The 27,087-nt window shown below is 53.9% G+C and overlaps 1 protein-coding gene across 5 annotated transcripts in view; it reads left to right on the plus strand.

The window, feature by feature from the left end:
* The window catches only part of TOGARAM2 (TOG array regulator of axonemal microtubules 2), a 59,882-nt gene that overhangs the window by 13,972 nt on the left and 18,823 nt on the right, over window positions 1-27,087 (plus strand). For 2 of the 5 annotated variants that reach the window (XM_053589080.1, XM_053589079.1), the window contains 13 exons: window positions 2,809-2,946; window positions 5,667-5,780; window positions 7,150-7,422; window positions 9,933-10,144; window positions 11,159-11,349; window positions 14,750-14,796; window positions 16,992-17,158; window positions 19,947-20,097; window positions 20,239-20,403; window positions 23,191-23,344; window positions 24,051-24,156; window positions 24,971-25,206; window positions 25,841-25,999. In XM_053589080.1, the coding sequence (XP_053445055.1) occupies window positions 2,919-2,946; window positions 5,667-5,780; window positions 7,150-7,422; window positions 9,933-10,144; window positions 11,159-11,349; window positions 14,750-14,796; window positions 16,992-17,158; window positions 19,947-20,097; window positions 20,239-20,403; window positions 23,191-23,344; window positions 24,051-24,156; window positions 24,971-25,206; window positions 25,841-25,999 (2,003 nt within the window). In that variant the 5' untranslated portion in view covers window positions 2,809-2,918. Of the gene's footprint in view, window positions 1-2,808; window positions 2,947-5,035; window positions 5,125-5,154; window positions 5,181-5,368; window positions 5,406-5,666; window positions 5,781-7,149; window positions 7,423-9,932; window positions 10,145-11,158; window positions 11,350-14,749; window positions 14,797-16,991; window positions 17,159-19,946; window positions 20,098-20,238; window positions 20,404-23,190; window positions 23,345-24,050; window positions 24,157-24,970; window positions 25,207-25,840; window positions 26,000-27,087 lie in introns of those variants that run through there. The other 3 variants (XM_053589081.1, XM_053589083.1, XM_053589082.1) reach the window with 3 other exon arrangements.

Consider the following 27,087-nt stretch of genomic DNA (forward strand, 5'->3'; position numbering starts at 1 on the left):
CCCTCACTTTTCTCCTTGGCATGGGCACTAATGCTTCCTCCAGCTCTGTCTGAGGAGACGTGAACTCTGGCCTGCTAGAGCCCGGGTCTCTCAGGGGTCCCCAAAGGAGGTGTGGGTCATGTCTTGACACAGCAGGAGGAGCTGTGGGAAGGGCAGCCCCTGGGCTCGTGGGGGGATTCTGGTCCTCTCCCACCTGCCCTCTCGCCTTCGGGCCATTCTCTGGGCAGGTCGAGTCCCTGCCCAGCTCCTGTGGGAGCAGGGGACACGGGGTGGGTCACTGGCTTTCGGTGGGCTGTGTGGAGCCCCGGGGCAGTTGGGATTCTGTGCTGGGGGCTCACATTCTTCAGCTTTTGTTTCCTTACAACTTGAAACGTGAGTCCCTCTGTCACCTTTCTTCATTCCTGTGGTGCTGGTCACCAGGGAACTGCTGCAGCCATAGCTTTAATGGAAGGAGTGGACAACGGTCACTTACCTTGGGCTGCCCCACTCCCTGGGCTGGGAAGCTGAGCCCAAGAGTGGAGGAAGCAGCGTGCTGAACAATTCTGGTCACCAGAATCTACCAACTTACTGAGCCCTCAGTCAGGGGCTGGCTGTTCTGAGGGAAGTGACACCCTGGTGCCACAGCCGTGCTTCAGTGAATTGTGCCTAGGTGGGGTGCTCCATGGGGTCTATGGTAAACCCCAAAGCGCTACTCACATTTGTGCTGGAATTTCTGATTCTGACTTTTTATAGTTTGGACATGGATCATTAAGTTCCTACAAGTCACCTGGGAGGTGCCCTGCTGGCTGTCACATAAGACATGGCAGTGTGTCCAGAGCGACTTTGACTTGGGTGGGTGCCTAGTCATTCCTACACTGTAGACCCTTAGGGCCGTAGAGCCATAGGTGTAGACCCCCAGAGGGACTCAAATGGGCTCTGCTTGATGGGAGGGCTTGGCAAGCCACAGAGTAGCCCCAGGTGTCCTCCCTGCCCTGCCAGTGTCCCTCAGGATGTGGGGGAACATGAGCTGTCTCGGCCTGCTGACCATCTGACCACTGAGGAGGATGTAGGAGGGACAGTGGCCTTGGGTGGACACCCACTGCAGAGGAGTGGCTGTTGAAAAGTATGCATCCTGGACACTCAGGTCCCCCACACCTTCTCTTTGGCCTCCTAGAGGGTCATCACATTGAGGAAACTGAGGCAGCAATAACTACTTTACTGAAAAACAGGGCTGAGATCTTATTAGCCCTCAATTCTGTTTGGACTTCAGAATCACTTAGGAGTTAACAATAAAAACCAAAGAAACACACAAATGAATCCCTGTGGCCTATTCCCTAGAAGACAGGAGAGGCCTGAGGGCTTGGAATCTGTCATTTTAACTGGTTTCTTCTATTCTGATCTGCAGCCAAGGTTGAGCACAAGGGCTGTAGCTAAATATCGCCTTTCTACATATAAATTTCATAGAAAGCATGAGCATGTCTTCTGGTGAGAGATACAGGTAGCAGGTGGGGCCTTGCTGCCCCAAAGCCTTGACCTTCAGCTTGCTTGCTTTGATTCACCTGTGGAAGGTCTGTCCCAGCCTAGAACATTCTGCTGGGCTTTGCTGGAACAGAGCTTCCTGGCCAATCTCTTGAGCCTCTTCTCCAGCTCTTTGGGGTGAAGGCTGGGGTGTTGATACCTGTGGAGTAGAGTCTTTGGGGTAAAGGCCTGGGTGTTGATACCTGTGGAATAAAGTCTTCACCTCCTTGGTTGGGAGAAGTGCTGTGTTTCACAGATGCCCATGGCTGCTTTTCACTACCACATGGCCAAATCTCAGATGACTTAGCCCAGCGGTCACTAAATGGAGTTGCCTTCTCCCCTGGCTGTGAGGAAAATTCCCCTCAGACACAGAACCCAAGTTCTGTCAGGCGCTGACTGTTCTGAGGCTCCCAGCAGTGAGCCCAGACTAGGCTGGCGGGGCAGCTGGTCTAAGCTGTAGCCTCCGTTTGGCCTGTGGGTTGCTAGGAGCTGCTGTGCCTTCTGGGGCCTGAGATGGTGGCAGTTCCTGACAAAGGAGTTGGCACAGTGTCTCGCCCTGTCCCCAGGTGATATTTGCAGGGAGCTACTCTCCAGAGTAGCTGTGGGGAGATGTGGGCGTTCTCTCTCTGCCCATCTTCCTTAGCTGTCAGGGAAAACAGTTTCCCAGCAAAGAATTTATGAAATGTGTGAAGTCTGCAGTGAGACCCTGTCCCATGGAAAGGAAATGAAGTTAGGTTGAGGGCCCAAGCTGAGTACTGACCTCAGAGGTCGGGCGGCCGGGGAGAGGCACTCAGGTCCATAAAATGGCTGAAGGGCAGAGGTGGGGCTTGTTCAAGAAGCCAAGCTCAAGGCTTGAGATGACCATGTGGGTGAAAATTAGCCCATCCTGAAAGAAAACGGAGAACTGGTTTCTGGGAGGTCTTGCCAAGTACCAGTGCAGAGAGGCCACCTCTGCATTCTGAGTTTTCAGGGCCTCTCAGGCTGGTGGCAACAGACTGTCAGGCTCCACCTTGAAAATGTCCACCTTCTGGAGAACCTAAAGGTGCCTGTGTACGAGTGACAAAGGAGGACAGGTTGACTGGTCTCGTTGACATTCTTTACCATGAGCTCTTCTCACAGACTCAGCAGCCTCGGCACCTAGGAACTTTGAAGCATCTGAGAGAGTCCAAATGTCAGAAAAGAAGTGTCCTTTGGTCCAGTGGCAGATTTCCTCATGACAATAATGCTTTAGCTCCCGATGGGCTTTCTGTGGAGTTGTTTAGAAACTGTTACTTGTTTTTACTGACTTGTTTCTGCCCCTCCCAACTGCAGATCCTGGATGTGACTGATCTGAGCCCTCTGGACCCCCAAGGACTGTCTTTGCAGCCCAGGAGCAGCCACTGCCTCTGGGAAACCAGCCAGGCACCTTCTCCACCCAGGGCATGGCCACCCGTGACGATGTCCCCCCAGGTAAAGAGGCCTGTTCCTGGTGTTTTCCTGGTGGGGGATCTTCCTCAGATACTGGCGTGGACAGGCTGCACCTGGGTGACGTAGCCAGGCAGTTGGGTCATTCTCCACCTGCCAGCTGTCCCTGCCTGCCTAGCTTGCATCTGGGTGGCTCTCCCTACACTCTCTGAGGCAGGCTGGCTCCTCCAGGGGCCAACACTGTGGTGTGGACAGACGGAGGTTGTGGGCTGGGACCTTGGGGAGAATGGACAGCCCATTTCCTTAGCTGACCAGGCAGAGGACAGAGGGGATGGTGTGTAGCCACTTAGGGCCAGGAGATGGGGCTCTGGGCCTGCTGTGTGAGTCTCAGTTCCCTCTGGAATGTGAGGGGTTGGTCCTGCCCCAGATGATTGCAGGCTTGTAAGGTGCAGAGGTGTCTTATCCTAGAGGGGCTGGAGCAGGGGTTAGATGACCGTTTGGAAAGGTGGGGAGCCAGGATGGCTAGAGCAGAGCTGTTCAGACCCCTTAGGGCTTTGTATATTAATATGAAAACTGCATAATTTAGTCCTAAATTAGATCCCAGTGATAGTAGATGCTAGTGAAGAGGTGGGAGGTGCTGAAGCTTCTACAGATCTAGAAAGAGAAGAAAGGTGTTATAGACCCCCTGGTGCTGTCCAGCCCCTTTGCTTTAGTGATATGGGAACTGAGACTCAGAGACGTTCACTTTTTCCTCAAGGTCACACAGATAACAGAAAGGGGAACTCAGGCTCCCAGGGGCCATCCAGCCTAGGGTGGATGGGCTGGGTTTCCACTTGTGGGGGGCGGTCTCCAGGTGGCAGGTTAGGGCCCCATGGATGGTCTCGGGGTGTGCTCAAGAAGGGCTGAGGTGGGAGGGTGTGGGACGTGGGACGAATGACAGGATTTCATTCTTTTTATGTCTGAATAATATTCCACTGTTGGGGAGGACCAGGCAGAGGCCTGGCGAGGAAAGAGTGATGTGGCGGGGTGTGCCTGGGGCTGTGGAAGCACAGGGAGGGAGGGCTTCCCTTCCATTCATACATAAGAGTTGTACATATTTTGGGGGTATGTGATATTTTGATTCATGCATACAATGTGCAATGATCAAATCAGGGTAATTAGCACATCTTCACCTTAAGCATTTATCTTTTTTTTACATTGGGAACATTCTAATTTTTCTCCTCTAGCTATTTTGAACTACACGATATATTATTTATTGTTAAGTCTCCCTACTGTGCAGTGGGACCCTAGACCTTATTTCTGCTACCTGCGTGTTTGTCCCTAGTAACCGAGCTCTCTTCCTTCCCACTCACCCTTCCCAAACTCTAGTAACCATCATTCTACTTTCTTCCTCCACGAGATCTACTATTTTAGCTCCCACATGTGAGTGAGAACGTGCAATATTTGTCTTTTTTGCCTGGATTATTTCACAAAACATAGTGGCCTCCATGTTGCTGCAAATGACAGGATTTTATTTTTTTAAATAGCTGAATTATATCCCACGTGTACGCGTGCCACATTTTCTCCATTCATCCACTGATAAGCACATATGTTGATCCCGTGTCCTGGCTATTGTGAGTAGTACTGCGGTAAATATGGGAGTGCAGCTGTCTTTTTGATATACCCATTTCCTCTCTTTGTCTATATACCCAGTAGTGACCTCAAAAGCACAGGAAAAATAGTAAAAATAGATGAATGGGATCACAAAGGGAACAATAACAGTGAAGAGGCAACCTACAGAATGGGAGAAATATTTGCCAATTATCCCATCTGACAAGGGATTAATTAACAGAGTATATAAGAAACGTAAACATCTCAAACCCCCAGATTTATCTGATTTGAAAATGCACACAAAGCTGGGAAGGCTTCTTAAAGGAGTGGGTGCCTTAGCTGAGCCTCCCATCTTCTTTTCCTGACTTCTGCTCCTGGTTGTGGTCTTAGCCCAGGGTCCCTCCCTTCCCTGTCCCTGTCCCTAGCTGGGGCTTCCAGGCTCCACTCTGTCGTTGCTTGTTAATCATTATCTCCCCCTGACTGGACTTTCAGTTCCACTGAACACCGAGTCAGTCTTGCCCACTACTGTGTCATCAAGGGCTTCGAGGGCAGGGGCCTGTGCAGAGCAAACATTGACAACCATCTGCTGGGGGACAGGCAATGCCCTTGGGAAGTTAGGGGAGAAGAGTGAAGGTCAGTGTAGGATGTGCTGTGAGGGGATTGGGGCTCCAAGAGAGGGGTATGGCCAGGTAACCAGATGCTCTGCTCTGCAACTGGGGACATTGGTCCGAGTGAAACCACAGGGCAAGGGGTTCTCTGCAGGGGGTGGCTCAGGGAGAGTGGCTACTGGACAGAGGCCAGAGCTGGGCAAACCAGGGGTCAGGGTTGTGTGGGTAATGATCAAGGGCTTGGGGCAAAGCCAGGAGGGAGACTGCAGGCAGAGTGTGTGGCGGGCTGTGAAGCCGAGAGCCTGGGTGAGTTGGGTGGGGGAATTGGTAGAGATCACTGGCTCTTTGGCTGGCTGGCCAGGCTCTTCTGTGGGGGTCTGGACCACCATATGCTTTGGTCCTTTGAGCAGAGACCTTGGGGGCAGAGTGCTCAGGGGTGCGGGAGGGATGTTCCTAGTTTGTTCCAGTTGTGGCCTGGGAGGACCCTAAGGTGCCTTCACTTCAGAGTGTGCGGGAAAGTGTGGACAGGTTGCAGACTGGCTGTGCTCTCCTGTGCTCTGTCCCCAGCCAGGGTTCTGGCTCCAGTGGCTGTGTACTGCGCGAGTGTCCCTCGGACCAGTGCTGGGTCCCGCACGCTCCCGCCTGGAAGCATTGATTCCAGTCTGCCGGCTCATGGAGAAGGTGAGCTGGGAAGACCTAGTGACGAGACCACACCAAATGGCCTTTAGTGTCCTGAGTGGCCTAACAGGGGACTTTGGGCAGAGGATGGGGAGGCTCCACTTGGCAGCTGCCCAGTCAGAGCCACTGGCCACGGGCAGGGCTTGGGCCTCATCTTGGAGGGAGGACATGAGGGTGTTAGATGCAAGCCTGTGGCCTCTAGTTTTGGGGCAGGCTGTTCTGACTCTGTGCCTCAGAGGATGGGGCTGGACAGAGGGAGACCCACAGGAATGGGGCATGGGGTTCTCAGCATGCGTCTGACTCCCTAGGCACTCTGGGGGAGCTCATGAAGCCCAGGAAGGCAGGGGCTGCCCCTGTGGAGCCCTCCTTAGGACCTGGGGCATTCTCAGTGTCCAGGGCAGCAGCAGGACTGTGGGCTCCTCTGGTGGACAGCTGCTGCTTTGCTGGCCTCTGCGACTTGCTGCTCTGGGGGCCAGTGGCACACCGCCTTCTCTGCAGAGCCCCAGCTGTGGTTTTTGGATAGAGAATCTGACTGCTCTGGTCACCCTCTCTCAGGCCAGCCCTGTGACGGGCCTGTGGCTGGCCCAGCATTCAGCTGTCCTTGGGTCTGGTGTCAGATGCAGCCCGGTGTTTGTGGCCTGGACACCAGGGTCTCCAGAAGAGCAGGGGTGTGGTGGAGATTCTGGGAGCTTGTCTACCTGGGGCTTCCCCTGTTCCCTTCCTTCTTTCCTGCTCCGGATCCCCAGTCAAATGCGCCACTTCCCGAAGCTCTCGTGGGTCCTCCTCCTCCTCTAAGCATGCACAGCATTTTGTTTCTGTCCCCTTATGCACAGCTCATGCCCTGTCTCATGCTGAGCCCAGTTATGGACATGGAGTGAACGTCCCTTAGTGAAAGACTGTGCCTCACTCATCTCTGTAGTCCCACTGTCTGGATGGTGCTTGCCACTTGGGAGATGCTTGCCAGGTGACATTGGATGTGTCTGCCGGGACTGGATGTGATTTGCTCAGAGTCGCATGGTCTTCTCTGTGATCTGTGTTTGGTGTATAGCAGTGCTCAGTGATACCCGTGCTTCTGTTGGCTCCCGGAGACTGGCCAGTGGTCCCAGGGCAGACGGCCTTCTCCACATACTCACGGCCTCTCATCTGTGCATACCAACTCCCCTTTAAGTCCCTGAGTCCTCGTGACAGTGACACGGGCCTTGTTAGTTCACTGCTGAATGAACCTTGCTACCAGGAGTGACTGAAACATGACACCTGGAATTCACAGGGCCAGAGAGTATGTCCCCAGAGAGCAGCAACAAGGGCTTTGTTGGTGCCTGGTGCCATCCCAGCCCTTCGAGTGCCAAGTTACTCACACCTCTGTCTCCTTCAGCCTCCCTCCAGCCCACACCAAGTGTCCTGCTGAGCAATGAGAAGCCGTCACAGCTCCTGAGTGGACATGGGAACCCGGGTAGCCAAAAACTGGATGCTCCTTTGAAAGGCTGGCAGGCCAGGAATGGTCACTACAGGAACCTTGGGACCCTGTCTTTGGGGTCCCACTCCCTGGCAGAGTCGGAGGCCAGCAGTGTCGCCCGGGATACCACCCAGATCAAGGACAAACTCAAGAAAAGGAGGCTCTCGGAGGGCCTGGCAGCATCTTCCCCAGGTGAGTCCCATCCTCTGTCCCCTCCCCACAACCCAAGGTTGGGGTCAGGGGTGCAGGACTGTGAAGATTGCCACAGTGTCCAGGTGGCATGCTGGCCTCTCAGGCCTGGGCCGTGGGCACCTACTAGGCACCCTGTCTCTGTGGCCTCAGCTTCCTGTCTGCAGGAGCACCACCTCCCTCCCTCCTGGGCCTCTGCCCTTGTCCCTCTAGTCTGCTGCAGAAGATTCTTGAACAAGTATTCTTCTCCCATTCCCATCAACTAAAACCCGCAGTGGTTTCCAGGGGCACTTAGAACAGGGTCTCAAACATTCCCACATGCACAAGGCCCTCTGGCCCTGGCCTCACCCCTGCCTGTGTCACTTTCTCCCCTTGTCTCTGCTTGTCAGGCCCAGGGAATGACTGACCCTCCAGTGCTTGGAGCTCTGGGCTCTGACCTGCCTGAGACTTTAGAGTGCCCCTGCTCTCCCCTGTTCCCCACCTCAATATCTCCCCCCAACTCTGGCTCAATAGCCCTCCTCAAGAGGCCTCCTTGGCCCCCCATCACCCATCTGAACTTGCCCTTGGCATCATAGCATGCTCTCTAATAGTGCCCTATTGTTTTTCCTTTAGTTCTTTCCACAGTTTGCATTTGTATTTTTATCTGTGGGACTTGAATCTTGCATGTAACTTTCACTTCCGAGAGTGCAGGGACTGAGTCCCCAGTGTGAGGCACAGTTGCCTGGCCCCTAGGAGGTTCTTCAGAAATGTTTGTTAAGGGGGTGTAACAGCTCACAGCTGTAATTCCAGCATTTTGGGAGGCTGAGGCAGGAGGACTGCTTAAGGCCAGGAGTTCAAGACCAGCCAGGGCAACATATAGAGATGCCTGTTTCTAAAAAAATAAAAATTAAAAAATTAGCCAGGCATGATGGTGTGCACCTAGCTACTGGGGAGGCTGAGGCAGGAGGATCGTGTGAACTCAGGAGTTTGAGCCTTTAGTGAGCTGTGACTGTACCACCGTACTCCAGCTTGGGCAACACAGTGGGATCCTGTCTCAAAGCAAAGAAACAAAAACAAAACCCAAACCAAAAAAAGGAAATGTTTGTTGAATAGATGAGCAAAGAGTTGAACAACAGAGGGTACTTTATATTTCTCTGTTATCAGGGTGGTGGGAGATCCAGTTTAATAGACCAGGTTCAAATGTCAGCCCCAATACATACTGGCTGTGGGGACTTGGGCAAATGGGTGACCCTTCAAGCCTCAATTTCCTCCTCTGTGTAATGGGGATACCAATACTTCTGTGTTCCTGTGAGGGTTTAATGAAAAATTGCAGAGAATTCTCAGTACCTGGCATGAACTTAATAAATCAATAATTTCTTTCTCTTCTTTCCTCCTGGGTACATCACATAACTGGGTCTTTTTAGCTGAACAAACTCTTTGGGTGACAAGAGAAATAAGAAGGCCTGATGTCTTGGGGGAAATGCTCTTGGGACCTGGGGGTGCTACCATCAAGCCTGCAGCTGTCATTAGCAGCTGCTCCCAGCTGAGCTTCTCCCTGGGCCATGATGAGGGGTCTCCAGCTCCCTGGAGCCCAGGCGGAGGCAGGAGAACCCTGCTGAGGACTCGCCCTGGCAGGACATGACTCAGACAGCTGGTGGGGTCTGGAGTGCACCGTGCTTGCTTAGACTTTCCAGGTGGTGCAACTTCTGGAGTTGTCAGGCCAACGACTTCCTCCCTTAGAAGTCTGAAGTCTTCCTCTAGACCTTTCATTTCTTTTTTACAAAGTTCCATTGGAGGAAAAACAGAATGGGAGTTGTTCTTTCTAACATATGGATGGGAAGTGACCGATGACATACTAGGTCCTCGGCAAGTGTGGAGGGCTGGGTGTTTCTGGCCCCCTGGATGGGCTGGAGCTAGCCTTGTCACCCTGTCACCCTGTCCTGAGGCAATGTTGACTCTTCTGTGCTGCCGTGCAGAGGTTCCAGGTGGCTGCTAGGTCAGATGGGATGGGGTCAGGGTGGTGACAAGTCTATTGGGGACATAAAATGTCGAGACAGCAGTTGGAGTGTGCTGGTCCATCTCTTACCCCATATCAGAACAGTTGCACCCCCACATCATTAGCTGAAATGGAAAGGGGAACACAGTGGCGGTGTTGGGCCTTTGGAAACACCCCATTTTACAGATGTGCCCATGAGGCTTCAGATTGCCAATGGCTTGCCTGGGGCCACTTAGCTTCCGCTCAGGGCCAGGCCTGCTGTCCTTGCTCTTGGTCTAGAATTGTTTCCGTTCCTACCCATACTGCCTCTGAATTCTAAACAGGTGGCTTTGATCAGCACTTTCGAGTGAAAAGGACACTCAGTACTGCCCACTTGCTCAGTCTGCTGGAGGTGTGGGGGTGGGGGCAGGTCTGTCCTCTCTGTTACTCCAGCAGCCCTCCCCCGGACCGGAGGCCCTGCTGCTGGTGTCTGAGTCCTGCCCCTCAGACCCCACATTCTTCTGGGACTAACTGAGTCCCCATATCCACCCCTGTGCAGCCTCTCTGGATCCTGGGGGAGGCCCCAAAGGAGCTGCCTTGAGGAGCACCATCCCCCGCGCCACTGCTCAGAGGCTGCTGAGGGTGCCAAGGCCAATGCCTCCCATCCAGAGCATCCCCACCACCCCAGAGGCCAGCGGAGGCAAGGAGAAGGGCTTAGACCCCACAGGGAATGTCCAGGGACCCCAGGAGTTGAGAGCTGGCCCCCAGGAGGTAAGGCGGTCCCACTGCTCTGAGCCCTGCCTGCAGCTCCTCACTCCCTGTGCTCCTGCCTGTCTAGCCTGTCCCAACCCCTGTTCCTGCTCTGAGCATCTCTGGAGGTGTCTCCAAGGCTGTTGTCAGGGTCGGGCCTTCATTCCACCTTCTCCCCCAGCGCCCAAACCAGCAGTGGGCCTGCGAGTTCTCGGTGGCTGCCCAGGGCCTGCATGACCTCTTGTCCTGAATGAATGGTCCCCCTGGGCCTTCTCTGGCCCCAGTGCCCCAGAACTCCTCTTGCTCTCTGACCTATTTCTCTTCATTTTAAGAAGGGAGCATTGCAGGCTCGGTGCCCGTAGCACAGTGGTTATGGCGCCAGCCACATGCACCGAGGCTGGTGGGTTCAAACCCAGTCCGGACCAGCTAAACAACAATGACAACTGCAACAAAAAATAGCCGGGCATTGTGGCGGGCGCCTGTGGTCCCAGCTACTTGGGAGGCTGAGGCAAGAGAATTGCTTAAGCCCAGGGAGTTTGAGGTAGCTGACGCCACGGCATTCTACCAAGGGTGACATGATGGGGCTCTGTCTCAAAAAAAAAGAAGGGAGCGTTGCAGAGGCAAGCTGCTGAGTCTTGGTTTCTGCTCTCTCCCGCACTGGCTGTGTGACCCTGAGGGAGTCAAACTCCTCTCTGGGCCCTCATCTGCACATCTGTAAAAATAAAGGTTTGTATCAAATGTTTTTGGAGGTTCCTTCCAGCTCTAATATCTGAGGACTTTTCTGAAACGAGAACATGAAAACACATAATAATAGGAAACGGGCTTGCCAGTCTTCTTACCCGAAGGGGCAAGGACATGACCAGCATTCTGGGGATCCAGTTTGTGTGGCTAGAAAGAGAAACCAGGGGACACTTTCCAGCACTCTGCCCCGGGCGGCCCCTGCTAGGAGGACCGTCCCTGTGATTGGTGCCGGGGAGCAGAGCGTTCAGCGTGGATGTTCCCAGGGGCTGGAGCTCTGCCCACCTCTGCTTGCAGGTACAGATCTGCCCCCAGTTCCTGCACTGCAATGATGACAACATGCGGAAGTCGCTGGGGGGCCTGGTGGTCCCACCCATCCCAAAGGTGGGTGGGCAGGTGGCAGCCTCGTCCCGCACTGCTGGCACCCTTCCCAGCTCCTGGCCTCCAGGTCAGGACGTGGCCACAGGCCTCAAGGCCCCCCGTACACGGTAAGAGCCCTAAGCTAAGACTTCCTTGCTGGCTTCTCTCCCCCTAGCCCTCCAGACCCTCTGGGGCTCTGCATGGCTGAACCCCTATGCCAGTGCTGGGGCACGGGGTGGGAAGGGCAGGACCTCCACCCATGAGCCACAGCCCCGGGCAGGCCGCAGTACAGTGCGGGGCTTCTCTGCCCCTGGCTAGAGCAGGTGGGGTGCAGTGGGTAACAACATCTCTCGTCTCTGTCTAGCTGGTCTCTGAGCAGACGTGATTGTGGGGTGATGAATAAAACATACATTATTATAAAGCGCGACTGAATTCATGGTAGCTCTTTGTTATTAAGTACGTTCTTGATGGGTGGAGAATAAAAACACAGCCATTATTGTATGGATGTGGGGTGTAGTCCCCAGAATTTTGGACTTCAAAAGGAGTTTTCTTACTTCCCCAAGAAGTGGGGCGGAGGGAGCTCTGTGTTACAGTAAAACTGGCTCTTGCTTTGTGTGTGGGACATCCCTGCCATCAGGCCGGTGTGCGGAGGGAGCAGGTGTGTTTGAGAGTGTGTGTCTGAGTGCATGCATGTGTGTGCCTGCTTGTGTGAGTGCAGCATGTGTAAGAGTGTGTGTGAGTGTGCTCACACCCGTGGGCCTGGCTTACTCTGCACGGGCACAGTCAAGGTCCTGCTCTGACGCCCCCTCGCCCTGTGTCTTTGGGGCCTGGTGGACTGGACTCTCCATCTCTCTCACACTTCCTTGCTCTCTTGGCTCCCTGCTGCCCTCCATCTCCCACACTTATGGGCACATCTTCCTCCAGCCCTGCTGGGCTGTGGGGACCCTTCCATGGACCAGATTTGCGTCTCTGCTCGATGTTCACCTTCAGCCTCCTCAGACATCGCCTGCCCCAGTGCCGTCTGCTTCCCCGAGTGTGACGGTCCCTCCTCCTTCCTGTCTCTCCCTCCCCGGGGCACACTGTGCTGGTTCTAGGGTCTGGCTGGCCCATGCTGGCTGCCTTCCTTCCATCGCATTTCTCTCGACATTTTGCACTGTTTGAGCCTTTCACTTTCCTCCTTCCTGCCTTCCGACTTCACACCTGCTTCCTGACTTTCAAGGTTGTCGCCTGTGCACCTCAGCCCTTTGCTCCCTCTCCTTGTTTTCTCTGGGGGCCCTCATCCCTGCCCACAGCGTCCAAGATTGAGTAGGTGTGGGTGGCTTTGTGTTTCTGCCCTAGCCCTGATGTCACCCAGATGCCAGGCTCCCAGTGGCCACCTCCTGTCAGGCACCTCTGGTTTCTCCAGGCTGAAGCCGTCTAGACTCAGAGCGTGGGAGATGGAGGGTGTGTCACCACGGCGGCATGGTGGAGTGCCTCGTGTGTCCCCAAGCTGCCCCCTCACAGATCTCCTGTTTCCCTCGAGGAGGAGCAGGTGTCATCTTTGATTCTTGCTCCCAACAGATCGCCACATCCTCGCAAGTCTTTTCTTTTTTTTTTATATTTCACCTTTTCTTTTCTTTTTTTTTTTTTTTATTGTTGGGGCTTCATTGAGGGTACAAGAAGCCAGGTCACACTGATTGCAATTGTTAGGTAAAGTCCCTCTTGCAGTCATGTCTTGCCCCCAGAGCGTGCAAGTCTTTTTCTTATCAACAACAAAAATATACAAACAGCTCCCTTCCCTTTCTTGCCCCTGTCTTTTCCTCTCGGTTTGCACTTGCTGGCTCCTTCCCCGAATAACTAACTCCCTGAATAACTTCTAGCCTGTCTCCTTGTGGCCCCTGGCCCCCTGCCCCGTCTTTCATTTTCACGCTTCCCAGCCCTCTCCCGGCCCACGCCCTTCCTAGCGTTGCCCCTTTCCTGACTTCCCGGTGCCAGCCTCTCCCTAGGGCCCAGGAGGAAACTCAGCAGTGGTGGGCTTTCTGGGAGGTTGTGATGGGAAGGGAGGGACTGTGCAGCCATGTGGAGAAGGGCAGAGACGCTGATGGGCATGGTTTGTGGAGGGGTCTACAGGAGGTGGAAGGCAAGAGGCCGCAGCAAGGCCAGGAGCTTGAAAGAAGCGGAGCCCAGTCCTCCGAGGCCGTGGCCTTTGCCCAGAAGGGGAAAAGCAGACTCGCTGAGGCCAAAAGGGGCAGAGCTGGGGTTTGAGCAGGACGACCCTGTGGGCTTCCTCTGGGAGTGGGAGGGACACCTGGAATTTTGCGCTCACCATGGGCAGCCTGAGGCCCCCATGAGCTCTTAGGAGCTGGAGTAGCCATTGGGACTTCCCACCCCACTTCCGCCCCTGGCCTCACTAATCCTGTTAGTGTGGATGGGCAGTGGTGGGTAGTGTCCCAGGGCAGGGAGCCCTGGGGCTCTCATTACCTCCAGCCGACACAATCCCTGCCTACAGGCCCAGACCCAAGAGGCTGTGCCTGATCCAGGGTTGAGTCCTGGGTGGTCCCTGCCAGTGGACTCAGGGTCCCCTGACCTCCCCCATGCCCTGGGATCAAGGTTCCCTCAGTTAAGGCAGGCTCTGAGGTGGGCTCCCCTATTGCCCATCCTCCTGCCCAGCCTAGCCTGGATAGCCCTGCTGAGAACATCCTCGCAGGCCTCAGCAGGGGGTGTCGTGTCCCATGCTTTGTTGTGGCCTGTTACCCTGACAGCCCCAGTGGGTCCTGCTGTTCTGCAGAGAAGGGAAAATCATGTGTGACACACACATCTGGTCTTCAGAGAAACCTCAGCTCCACGAGGCAGGGGTATTTTTCATCTCTTATGGCAGGGCTTGGCACATATAGGGGGTCTTCAGTAAGCATTTGCTGAATGAATAAATGGTGCTACCAGTTGAAAAAATTGCAATTAAAACAGTGCCAGGAATGTCCCCATCTTCCCTTCCAATGAGTAATTGAGATCCAGCTTTTAGTAGAAAACAGGGTGATTTTCTGTCTTAGCAAAAGAGATCAGTCCCGTCAGTCCCTGGGGGTGGAGGGTAGGGAATGGGGATTATGCTCAGAGGAGGAGGAATGTTTAGGGGTCACTGCGCTCTCCCCCCAACCCCCCATGGGTGGGGCTGGGGCAGTTTGGAGAACTTGAGGTCACCATTCTCCGAGCAGGGAGGCGGTTTACCCCTCATCTGCTGCGGCCTCTCTCCTACTGCACAGGCCCAGGGCACACAGTGGGGAGGGGCAGGAGCTTCCTTCGAGACACAGTTTCCATGTGGGTGTAGGTTCCTGGGGATGGGCACGTGGCCAGAGAGCAGGGATGAGTGCTGTGTCTGGCCTGCCTGGTATTCAGCCTGCCCTCATGTTTGCAGAGGGAGCTGCCATCTCCTGCAGCTTGAACCCTGGCCACAAGCCCCGTGTCCCCCATCTCACTGTGGTCTCCTCCTGGAGCCACCCTGGGCTCCCAATGCCACATCTCTCATAATCCTTTTCTCTCCCTTGTTCTTTTAAGATTGGTTCATGAGAGCAGGCCTCAGGAGAGGAGCCCTGGATCTCTGGGTACGTATTCTCCGTGCGCACCCCATTCTATGACTCTGCAGGTCCTGGGCTGGATCACAGAAGCAGAGCCAGGGACAGAGGAGACCCGAGAGCTCTTGTGTCCGAAGCCCTCATTTCACCACAGGGAAGCTGAAGTCGCCTTGGCCCCTTGCTGAGAGTGGCAGCAGGCCTGGCAAGGCCTGGCAGAGAACCAGTGTCCATTGTTGCCTGCTCTGCCAGGCCTGTTGCTATATGCCAGCTCTTGTGGTTCACAGCGACCCAGATGAGAGAGAAGGTGCTGTCCCTGTTTGACAGAGGACAGCTCTGTGAGCTGGACATTGTCCCTGGTCTCCGAGCCCTGCCAGACTTACTCTCAGGTTTGCAGGGCTCCAAAGCTGGGAGGGAGTGATGCGTGTTGCGGCTGGCCCTGTACTGTGTTGAGCAAGGAGGAGAGAGTGAGAGATTAAACCACATCCCACAAAACCCTTAGTCAGTTGGTCCCAGAAGGTTTAAATGTCAGGGGAATAGGGCCAGCCCTGATGGAGGCCAGGAGAGGGGGCAGGGCAGGAGGTGTTTGCAGAGGAAGGAGGGGCCCTTTCTGAACCTGTGAAGAGATGGGAGCAGGTGGCTGTAGGCCTGGGGATGCCAGAACACAGCTCATGTGCAGGATGGGTGGGAGGAGCCTGAGTGGTGGGCAGTGGGGGCTGGCAGCCAGGGAGAAGCTCCCAGGGCCAGCCTCTCAGCTGGGCACTCTGCTAATCCCCTCAGCAGGTCAGCCAGTTGGCCAAAGGGGGTAGGGTAGGGGGTGGTGAGGCTGTTGCCCAAGAGGCCCTGGGATCAGAACATGAAGCATGGCCTGGGACATAGGCCTGGCATGGAAACCACAGTGGCAGCTACTTCTCCCGTGTTCTGAGGCCAGGCTGCAGCAGGGTGAGCTTGGGTGACACACACTGGCACCCCGGGGGTCCTTAACAGATAATCCAGAGAGTGCTGGCACGGGGGTTTGGGCCAGGAGACCCCGGCTAGTCTTCCTCCCCCCTCTGGTTCACCAGCTTGCTGCTTGAGAGCCAGGTCACCAGGAGCCCATGGGCAGGGGTGGGTTGCTCAGACAAGGCTTTCTAGGGTGGCTGTGGCCCTTTGGGGTACGTGTGAAGAATGTCTTTTGAGGGCTCTCTGACGCTCCACTGTCAACTGGAATACCGTTGCCCAATGTGCGTAACACTCCCAGCACATAGTAGGGGCTCACTTGACACTGTGTGAAGCAGGGGGCCCCAGCCTTGTGGCATTTCTGTGGCCCCTGCCCTGGTCAATTGGCCCCTGCCTACCCATACCCTCTGTCCTGCCTCTTCCCCTTGGCTCCAAGCCCCTCTGCCCTGCCCTGTTCCTTCTCCCTGCACTGAACAGAAGCCTTTGCAGAGGTGTGGGCTGGGCAGGGCCAGGGTGACCTGGGAACTCCACAGAACTTCAGAAGCTTTCCTTGGATTCAGGCAGCCCTGGATGGCGGCCCCATCTCAGCAGACCCCTGATTTGTAGGTTCCCCTAAGGATGGTGAGCTCTAAACCTTGTGAGCAGCAGAAAATCAATGAGTCTATCCCCACCCTGCCTCCATAATGAGAAATGTACCTTTAGAATCCACTGGTTAGGAAAATATACGATGATAAAGAGATACATAGATTTGATGTCATTCAGAAGTGAATTTGTATTGTATCAATCATAAGAACATCTGAAGTCCCCCAGCTCTTGGCTTTCCCGGCTAAAGTGAGAGGATTGGCCTAGAGTTAGTTAGCTCTTGGGCTCCTTCCAGCTCTTTCATGCTGTGTCTTAGTTCTAAGGGTCATGTGTTCTAAGGGTCATGTAAAAGGGCTAGTGGACCCATTTTGATTTTTCTTTTCCTGGGGTCAGATAAATTTATATTCTCAGAAAAAAACCGTAATCCTCCTAGATAACAGATCTGGCCCCCTTTCCTACCCAGACTCCTCATTCCTTCCCCTGCCTTAGAACGAGGTACACAATATTAAATAAATGAAGGGATGAATGCGTGAAGGTGATGCTGGTCCTCAGGCAGCCCGCTCCAGGCCAGCGAGTACTTCTCTGTAGAGAAGTATTCTCCATCAAGGAAGAGTTGGGCAGACGAATTGAGGGTATGGGCCAGAGAGCTCAGGAGCAGCCCGGCAGTGCTGGGCGCCCTCAGCTCCATCCCTGTTCTCATCCTTCAGGGCCCAAACCCTCAGCCCTGCCCACTGGAGACAGGCCCGCCACTGCTGAGAAGCCCGCCCTGCCCTCTTCCCAGTCTGCCCCTGTGCTGACAGCCATTTCCTTTGGCCCTGCCAGAGGAGCCCGCCCCTGGCTGAAAGAAGAGGACCAGAAGGAAACCAGCACCAAGGTATCTGGGAAGCGAGAGGAGGTGGCAGGGGGGTCGCGGTGGACACTGGCCGCGTGAAGGCGAGTTTCTGGAATATATGAGTGTGGGTCTGGCTTGTGAGAAACAGACCAGAGTGGGGAAGAGGCCAGAACCTGTAGACAGGGTTGGGTTAGGGCTGATGGAAGAAAGAGACACCAGAACAGAGGTGGCAACTTGGGTGGTAAAGGGGTGAGTGCAGAGGTCTGCTGGGGGCAGGAGTGATGGAGGGAGGGAGGACGTGGGGAGGGCAGAAAGGCTTAGGGGAACCGAGCAGATTCATTTGAGCAACGCCCCAGAGGACAACTGACAGGCAGCTGACTCAGGGACCCGTCAGCCAAAGGCTGTGCTTGGCAGGCCCGGGAGTGCCTTGCTCTGCTCAGGTGACCTTGGGGAGGCTTCTCTTCTCTGGTTGGAATAGATTTAGTGAAGCTTTGGCGAGTCCCTGTGACAGGGGACTTGTGCTCATTCTTGCAACAGAGATAGAACAGTTCAGTTCAATAAACATTTCTTAAAGGGCTCCTGTGTGTGTGTGTGCTATGTTAGAAACTGGGATTCTGTGCGACTGTGACACTCTAGGGAGGGCGACAGAACATGAAACAAAATAATTTAGTTCAGCAAAGTGATCTCAGCCTCCACCCACCTGCTGCTCACTTGTGGCCATGCCTCAGACCTTGGCATTACACACAATGCTACCTCCCACCCCCCGTCTCAAATTTAAGTGTCCACCGCCACCATCTCCTACCATCTCCTACCATCCTGGCTCCACCCATCTAATCCATCAACCTTGCCTTTTGTTTCCTCTCTTGGAAAAATATTCTCCCTGAAATAGGGTCATTCCTATCAGTGTATTTGCTATTAACTCTTTCCTCTGAAGAAAGCAAAACCAAACCAACACAAAACCATTCCCATTCTCTCCTGAGTCCTCTCCAGATGGGCTTTAGTCCACTGCTGAAACCGTCCATACTGAGGTCACCCGTGCCCTTCACCCTCCCAAATGCACCACATCTCTGTCCTCTTCCACCTTGACCTATCACAGTGTTGACCTGACCTTTTTTTTTTTACAGACAGAGTCTCACTTTGTCACCCTCGGTAGAGTGCTGTGACATCACAGCTCACAGCAACCTCCAGCTCTTGGGCTTAGGCAATTGTCTTGCCTCAGTCTCCTGAGTAGCTGGGACTACAGGTGCCCGCCACAACGCCTGGCTATTTTTTTGTTGCAATTTGGCGAGGGCTGGGTTCAAACCTACTACCCTTGGTATATAGGGCTGGTGCCCTACTCACTGAGCCACAGGTACCACCCAGTATTGATATGACTTGTGGCTCATCCTCCAGAATTCTCAACTGGGGGGTGGAGGAAGTGCCAGCTCGGTCTTGCTTCTCACTATGTCGACAGGCAGCTCTGTTTGAGTCCATCTCTGTTGGCTCCTGTGGTCCTCTGAATGCTGATGGCTCAGTGCTCAGTTCTCCAGCCCTGGGTGTTTTTACACTTGCCCCAGCTTTCACCCGCCCAGGCTCATTTCCCCTGCCAGCCTCCAGCTCCCCTGGCCTCCAGATGCATACATTTAGCTGGAACCCAACATCTTTGCTTAAGTACTTGATATATTTCCAGGCTTCCCTGTCTAAAATTCAACCCTGGAGCCTTCACCTACAAAGACTTCTCTTCCCTAGGGTGTCACTTGGTGAGTGGCAGTAAATGGCACCTCTGTCCTGCGGCTGCTCAGGCCAAAGGTTTGGGCCCATCTTTCGCTTCTCTTTCTCCCCCTTCTCTCACTTTTTCCTTCTGCCTCTGTCTCTCTCTTTCTTCTTCTCTCTTCTTTTCTCTCTTTCCTTCTCTCTCTCTCCCTCTCTCTCTCCTCTCTTTCCTCCTTTCTTTTTCTTCCCTTCTCTCTCTGTCGTTCTCGCTCTCTCCCGCACCTCATATATTGGCACAGACAGTGGGCTCTCCTTTTGCGACATGCCCAGGACCTGGCCACTCTGCCCTCCCTACCACCACTGCCCTAGTCTAAGCCCCACCTTTTGCTGGAATGGTTGGTGGTCTCATTGATGTCCTGGCACCTGCTCCAGACTCTTCCTACTTAGTCACCTGCACGATCCTTGGAAAACTGGAAGTTGGAATGTTCTTAGGGGAAGCTGGATGAAGGGTACACACGAAGTCCTGATTCTATTTTGACAATTTCCTATGATTTTTAAACTCTTTCACAATAAAAACCTATAAACACAACACTTAGAGACCCCCTCCACCCCATGGAAGCTGGATCATGTGGCTTCTTTGCTCAACACAAATGGCTTCCTATGTCCTTCAGAGGAAAATCCCAGTCCTTACCATGGGCTATGAGGCTCTGTGTGATGTGGGTCTTGCCCCCTCTGAGATCTTATTTCCTCTCACTTCTCTGTCCAGTGTCCTTCCCACTGTCCCAAACTAGCCAGGCACACTCCAGCCACAGGGCCTTTGCATCTGCCCCTCTGCTGGAAAGACTTCTCTTCTGGAAAACTGCCAGCCTGCTCCCTCCCTTCACTCAAGTCTCCACTTAAATTCCACCCCCTCAGGGAGTTCCTTAGGCCTTCTTATCTACACAGAAAGCCACTGTCACCTGTGTGACATTAGCCATTGGTCTGTCCCCTCTCTGTGAAGCTTCTGGGAGCAAAGGCTGTGTCTTTTCACTTCCAGAGCAGCATGGGAGGCATTCATGTTTCTGATGATTGAATGAGTGGAGGTTTAGGAGGGGTGACGGGGTCCCCAGGCTAATAGCTTTGTCTTGACCTGTGCCAGATTCAAGTCACTATCTCGAAGTCTGCCCAGGAGAAGATGCGGCTGAAGCAGATGAAGGAGATGGAACTGTTTCGCAGGGCAGAGGAGCCAGAGAGAGGGCGGGAGCTTGCCCCTCTGGGCCTGGGTTCCCGGAGAACCATTGTGAAGGAAGGTACTGGGTGCCTGGGTGGCCCCCTCAGGCTGGGGAACTTCTTGGCCACCTCCTGGGTTGTCAACCCACCTCGGGACTGGCAAGGAGCCCTACCTGCCCAAGGGTGACTTCTCAGTCCTGGGATTTTCTCTGCCTCCACAGGCCTCCTTCCCCTCCGGGGCAGTGGGACCCTGTCTGTGCCCACTGGACTGAGGAGCCCACGCAGAGACGACGCCGGCACTGCTCTGAGGAGGAGGGCCAACCGGTCCTCACTACCTAGCATCCCCGTCAGCAAGCGGGAGCCCTGCTTTGCCCGCCACGCTTCAGGTGGGGCCCGGACCCGACTGGCAGGGGACACATGTCCCTTCATCTGTGTTGCCTTGGGAAGCTCTGGGACATGGCAAAGGTGACCTTGGTGGCTTTGCTTTTGCCTGTTGTCCATGTTAGACCAGGGGCCAGCCTGGGGGTGCTGGTCACCTTTCCAGAGAAATACAGTGTCTGGGACTTACAGTTGCCCATGGGCTGAGCTGGGGACTCAGGACAACTAAGTGATGTGCCCAGTACGGGTGACAGGTCCTGGAGAAGTAGCCAGTGCACTAGGGCCAAGGTGCTGGACGGCAGCATTCAAGGAAATAGCTGGAATGGCAAGAAGAGGAAGACAGGGGTCTGGGAAGACCTGTCCGTTGCCTCATGACATGTCCCGGCTGGACAGGGCTGGTTATAGACTGGATTCAGAGGGCCCAAAGCTTCTGCTAGGACACATCAGGGAACATACCGGGGACAAGGGGGAGACTGTGTCCCTATTCCACCAGAGGAGCTTCTATTTGCCTCACTTTTTTTGTATACTGGGCATTCACAGGAGCTTTCACTTGAAAAGATTCTTCTACATTTGAAAACAATCACTCTATCAGTCTGGTTCAGGGCTTCTAAGTGCAGGACGTGGGGGTCACTGATGGTGGAACAGAGCTCAGCATCAGTGCTGTGAATAATACTGACTCATCTCCCTTCTCAATATCTTTTCTGTCCTTTTGATTGTATCCAGAAGAAAGTCTGAATTTGCAGCCAGTCTTTAGCACTTCTCTTTTTTAACAAACAGATTCCCCTTTGGGCTCAAAGACATCAGAAGCTGGCTATAATTTTACAGCTAGAGTTTTTAACATGGTTTTATTTTTATTGTAAATATTTATCATATTCTATGACAAATGATGTTAGTTTGCCAACTATGATAAATTATTGTAAATTCCCTTTAAAATAAATTACTTTAGGATTTGAAGAAAAGGACCATGTGAGTAAAAGAGGTTCTAAGAGGTGTGGCAAAAAGTCATGAAAGTGGTAATTGAATGATTGATACTGGGAAATAGCAATCTGTCTAACCCAACCCCCTCATTTCGTAGATAGCAAAACTGAGACCCAGAGACACAAGGTCACTCAAGGTCATGTGAGGTGATGGGCCACAGGGACTAAGACTTTGGCTTCTGACACTTGATTCAGCATAGTCTGTGATTGTTGCTCCTCATTTGAATGTGTATGTTTGATGTGTAGAAATAAGACTTTCACGTAGATTAGACTGTGGGAGTTAAAGGGAGAAAAAGCCAACATTCTCTTCTTAACCTCCTTGAGGTCTGAATTGGAATCTTCCTCCTCTTTTCCTCTTATTCTCGCCTCACAGTAAACAAGGAATTCCTTACATTGCTTAACAGCTTGGACCTGTGTGTACTTTTTGGTCTGGCTGGAAGGGTAAGGCTGGTTGTCTTCCTGATTTTCCTCCTAAATCCCATGAGCTTCTAGCCTTTCTCAGGAGACTGGGTTGGTTTAGGGGAGCCCAGTTGGATCTTCTCAATTCCTTCCGGTTTGTGTGTGCAAAGGACAGAAATTACTGAACCTTAAGGCATAAATGCGATCATTATTGAAAAACCTTCGAGGAGGGGGTTGGCAAAGGCAAGAAAACACAAACCCTTAGATTGTGTTTTCCCACAAGAGACCAGTGGCTGGAGCTCACTGGCTGGTGCTTTGTGTGGGTTTGTTTTGAAATCTAGGGTGGATGCTGAATGCCAGGGAGGGTGAGATGAGGCGGGCTGGGGGCAGGAGGCTGTGCTGCTGACTCTGGGACAGGGCATGATTCATGTTGCTGCTGTCCAGGGAAGGATGGGGAGGTCGGGTGTTACTTCTGCCTACCAGAGGGGGACCTGAAGGACCGATTAAGACCCATTTCCACATGCTGGTGACAGGAATGAGGTCTTTGAACCTTGGCTTTAAGTAAAGTGCTGCCTCTCAACTCAGATTTGCCCAGGGCCTCCTGGATATACTGCAGTGAGAATCATCCTTGTGGACATGACCTTCTGGAAAGAATTAGCCAGGAAGCGAGACGTGGTAGTGAGAGCTCTAGAGTGGGAAGAGACCTTGTCCTGGCAGTGCTGATGGGGGAGCTGAGGGGCAGTGTGGCCTCTGGGCCTCTAGTCCCTCAACTGTGTGATTAGGGCATTGGGCTAGGTAGAGAGTCCTTCCTGTATTTCTAGGAGTTTATGATTCTGTCTAAAAACACAACCACCTCCTTGTTTTCAGTTCCTGCAAGGGTTGGACCGTGTGGGCGCCGGTTAGCTATATTGTCCCCTGCCTTCCTCCAGCCATCGGCCCTTGGAGCACTTTCTGGCTTGTGGCCTGGGTAGTAGGAGGGAAGGAGGAGAGGCTGAGAACACCACAGGCCTCTGTAGGAGCGGGGTACAAAGTGAGCCGGAAGTCTCCATCAACAGGCCCTCAGGCCCTGACTGAGCCACGGAGAGGGCGAACCTGGGGGGAGTCACTGGCTTTAGGGCCTTGTTGTGTGACATCAAGCGGCATATCACAAGCCAGTGTGTTTATAATAATCACATTGGCAATGGTGGAAATGGAAAAAGTCAACCAGAGGGAGAGAGTTAAGGGGTCTCTTTGGCTCCCTGCTTGCTGCTCAGCGTCACTGGTCTGTCCTGTGCACACCTGGCCTGACGGGTGGGCTCAGGGCTGTAGGCCGGGCCTTGGGTGCTGACGGTGGCCAGCAGCACCCCCTGCCACCTGGGTGAGGCTCTTCCCCATCCTCCGGGTGAAGCCTGTGGTTTCTTTTCTTTTCTGTGAGTGCAGCTAACTCGTTACCTGCGGTGCTAACTTTGGGGTCTCCTGACTGGGAAGAGGAGGAGGAGGAGATGGATCTTAGAGCCTTTAAGGAGTTGAGGCCTTTCTCAAACCCGGAGCTGGGCTTGGTAGATGCCCTGCAGTGCCTCAGCAGCAGTGACTGGTGAGGAGCTACCTTACCCTGGGCGCTGGGGCCTGGGTGTGCGCGTGTGTGCATGTGTGCACATGTGTGTACGTGTGTACATGTGCCTGTGACTGTGTGTTCATGTGTGTGTGCATTGACATGTGTGTGCCCTGGGACCCTGAAAACAGCCTGTGTACTGCTCTGGGACATGCCAGAGCCAGGTATGGTGAGTATGAATTTGACTCCGCAGCATGGGGCTGAAGAAAGTCTCCTTATTTCCCTGAATCAGACTTAATCTGAGTGTTCCTCCCACTGTGCTGGTGGGCCACAAAGTCTTGGTGATGGGCAAAGCAGTAATTTGGGGTCCAAGCACTTGCAGGAAGCCCCCCATGCTCTTCCATGGAGGATAGACTTCCATTCTCCCTGTTCAAGTGCCTTCCTTTGAGGGTGTCAGCTTTGTGCCAAGGTGACACACAGTTGTGACTCTATGTAGCCAATAATGGTCCTGCGGGTGGCTTTAGTCCCAGCTCTGCAGAGCTGAGGGCCAGCTAGGAGCCCCATAAAAGTAGTCCTTACTGCTTGGTTAGGATTTAAGGCCAGGATGTTACCCTGGGAAACCCTGATCTAAGGTCATGGAGTCCCACCCTGCTGTTGGAGTGCATGTGGCTCTTGCTGATGTGGGTGCTGCTGGTCTGTGGGAACTCCCCTCCGCACCAACTGCCCTAGGCCTGGTCTCTCTTCCCAGGCAGTTGAAGGAGAAGGGCCTGGCGAGCATTCGGTGCCTGGCTGCCTGTCACACGGAGGTCCTTGCTGGGAGGCTGCATGAGGTGTCCTTGGCAGTGACTGGGGAGGTGAGGCCTCCCAGACAGCCTCGGTACTGTGCACTCTGCCCCCACCTCAGCTGCTTGGAGCCAGGAGCTCCTGGACCGGGCCTATCCCTGCTTATTCCCAGTCCTCAGCTGCTGAGGTAGGAGGTAGCCACCTATTTCTCAGAACGGAAAACTGGGGCCCTGTATTTCCTTATTTGCAGTTTTTTGGGAGTTGACACCATTAGAATCCTGTGTGCCCATTTGTCACCCAAAATCTCAGGAGGGATAGAGTGCTGTGGGCCAGATCCTCTGCTTCAGGGCAGTTGGAGCACTTCCCATGGCCTTTCTCCTGGGTTCTGGGTGGGGCCCTACTGGGCCCCGAGCAGCTACAGGATGTGTTTGATCTCACACAGCGGCTGTGCCCTGCCCTTGGGAATGGACTGCTCCAGGAATGGGGTGGGGTTTGAAGACACCCTGTGGACACACAGGGGCTGTGCTGTGCTGGGAGTCTGTGCCTTCCTGGATGTGACAGGGGTCTCTGCTTCTCCCTCTGCAAAATGATTGTCACACACAGTACCTACTTCTCACGGTAGTTGTGAAGATCAAAGTGGAGGATTTTCACAAAAGTGATTTGAAGACTAGTGTACACATTTCAGATGGAAATGATGTTGATGGGATTAGTAACTGTGATAATAACAAAATGGGGCGGTTTTACACAGAGCTGCCAGAGGGTTTGTTTCCAGTGTGGCAAGGCCTAGGCTGTGGAAGGGTGGGGGCACAGAAGGGGGGACTCTCCTTAGCCCGGTGCCCTTGGCTAGCTCCAGCCATGCTGGAAGGTCCCTGTCTTCTCTCCAAGGTCACCAATCTCCGCTCCAAGGTGTCTCGCCTGGCCATCAGCACCCTGGGAGACCTCTTTGGAGCCTTGAAGAAGAATATGGACCAGGAGGCTGAGGAGATTGCCCGTTGCCTGCTCCAGAAGATGGGGAACACCAGCGAGTTCATCCAGAGAGCAGCCAACCGGTCCCTGGGGGCCATGGTGGAGAACGTGACCCCTGCCCGCTCCCTTGTGGCCCTCACCTCTACAGGCGTCTAGTATGTGGCTCAGGTCCCACCTGGTACTGTCACCAACTCACCCTCTCCCCCTCCTGTCTCAGGTCGGTTCTGCAGATGTGCATTAGGCTCCCACTGAGTGTGCAACAGGGAGTGGGGTGGGACCTGTCCTCACCCCTGCCGGGAGCTGGCAGCCCCACAGGGGGCCATATAGTGCAACTCTGCTTTCCAGAGGACAGAGACAGTACCACCCCAAAGGGGACTTCAAATTCTGCCTGTGGGGATGGGAAGGAAGAGGAGAATTGGAGTGGGTAGGATTTTTCTAGGTGGAGGGAAGATGGGAAATGCATTTGGACAAAAAGGAGAATATGCACTCAGGAAGGCCTGGAGAAGGAGCACGGTAAGCACGTGGTGTATTTGGGGAACATTGTCCTTCCCTGTCCCCATGTTGTCACCTGTTATTAGTAAGTGAGAGCTCTTACCTCAAAGATTCCTGCAGCCCACATGGGAGAGGCTTATGGCCCCCTGTGGGGCTGCCAGCTTAAGTGGGAGCTTAATGCACGTCTGCAGTACGGCAACATGGGGCTATAATGATGGGGCCTTGAGTGCCAGAGTGGGGACTCCCAGAACCCCATCCCAAGACTGACTCTTTGGCTGTAATCATATTTCCTTCTAGCCATCGAAACCCCTTAGTCCGGAAATGCACCGCTGAGCACCTCTCAGCCGTCTTGGAGCAGATCGGTGCTGAGAAGCTGCTCTCGGGCAGCAGGGACAGCATAGACATGCTGGTGCACAACCTGGTGAGGCTGGCCCAGGACTCCAACCAGGACACCAGGTAGGGGGGCTGGGGTCTGGGACAGATGAGGCAGCCAGCCTAGGGGTTCTGGCCCACCTGGCCCCGCCTCCCAGGGGCCATGCTGAGGACAGAAGCTGTGTCCTTTCCTTCCGGCTGCTGTCCATCTTTTCTAACACAGTAGTGGAGCTGGTCATTCAGGAAGTGGTCAGTGCTCCCTGCCCCCACTTGCCCACGCCTGTCTCTCTCTGCCCATTGAGTGCTGCTCTGGTTCCCATCCCAGCCTCCTGGAGACCACTCAGTCCTTTTTCCTAGAGCTATTAATGACCACTGTTTTTGTTTTTATGGGAACAGGAGTGAATAAGAAAAATTAAGCCCCTGTGTCATGGAGCCTATCTCCTAGTCAAAGGAGAAAAATAATAAATAAATAACTACGATAATTTCGACACAGATAAGGGATATAAAGAAAAAACCCAAGAAGATGTAATGGAGAGTGAAACGGGGGTTGCTTCAGACAGAGGGTCGGGGGGAACTTTTATTTATTTATTTTTTTTTTATTTTTTTATTTTGGCCAGGGCTAGGTTTGAACCTGCCACCTCTGGCATATGGGACCGGCGCCCTACTCCTTGAGCCACAGGCACCGCCCGGGGGGAACTTTTATTAAGAGTGACATTTGAGTTGAGAACTGAATGGCTGGATGGGCATGGCTCTTTGAGCATGGGGGTGGGGTGGGGCTGGGTGAGATCACAGGTTAAGGACATGGTACAAGGGTCCCAGGAGAGGAACCAGCTTAGTGTCCAAGAGCATTCAAGGGCAAGGATGGTGGGCTGGGTGAAGCACAGCGAGTGAGCAGGCAGGAGCAGACTAGGCCACGGAGGGCCTCAGACCAAGATCGGAAGTGGGGATTCTGGGCTGTGTGTGATCAGAAGCCATCAGAGGGTGTTTGGGGAGGGTTTTGAGCAGGAGAGTGATAGGATCTGTCTTCAAAAGCCAGGGCTGGGGCACGGTTCTTCACACTCCTCAGTTTCTGGTGTCACCACCACGTCTGCTTCGACGTGAATGTGTGTGCAATTCCTCCTTCATTCCATCCCCACACCCGGCACAGCTCCAGAGCCAAGTGCACCCTGCGA

The sequence above is a fragment of the Nycticebus coucang genome, chromosome 4 (genome assembly GCF_027406575.1).
Source record: "Nycticebus coucang isolate mNycCou1 chromosome 4, mNycCou1.pri, whole genome shotgun sequence".
Classification (NCBI taxonomy): domain Eukaryota; kingdom Metazoa; phylum Chordata; class Mammalia; order Primates; family Lorisidae; genus Nycticebus; species Nycticebus coucang.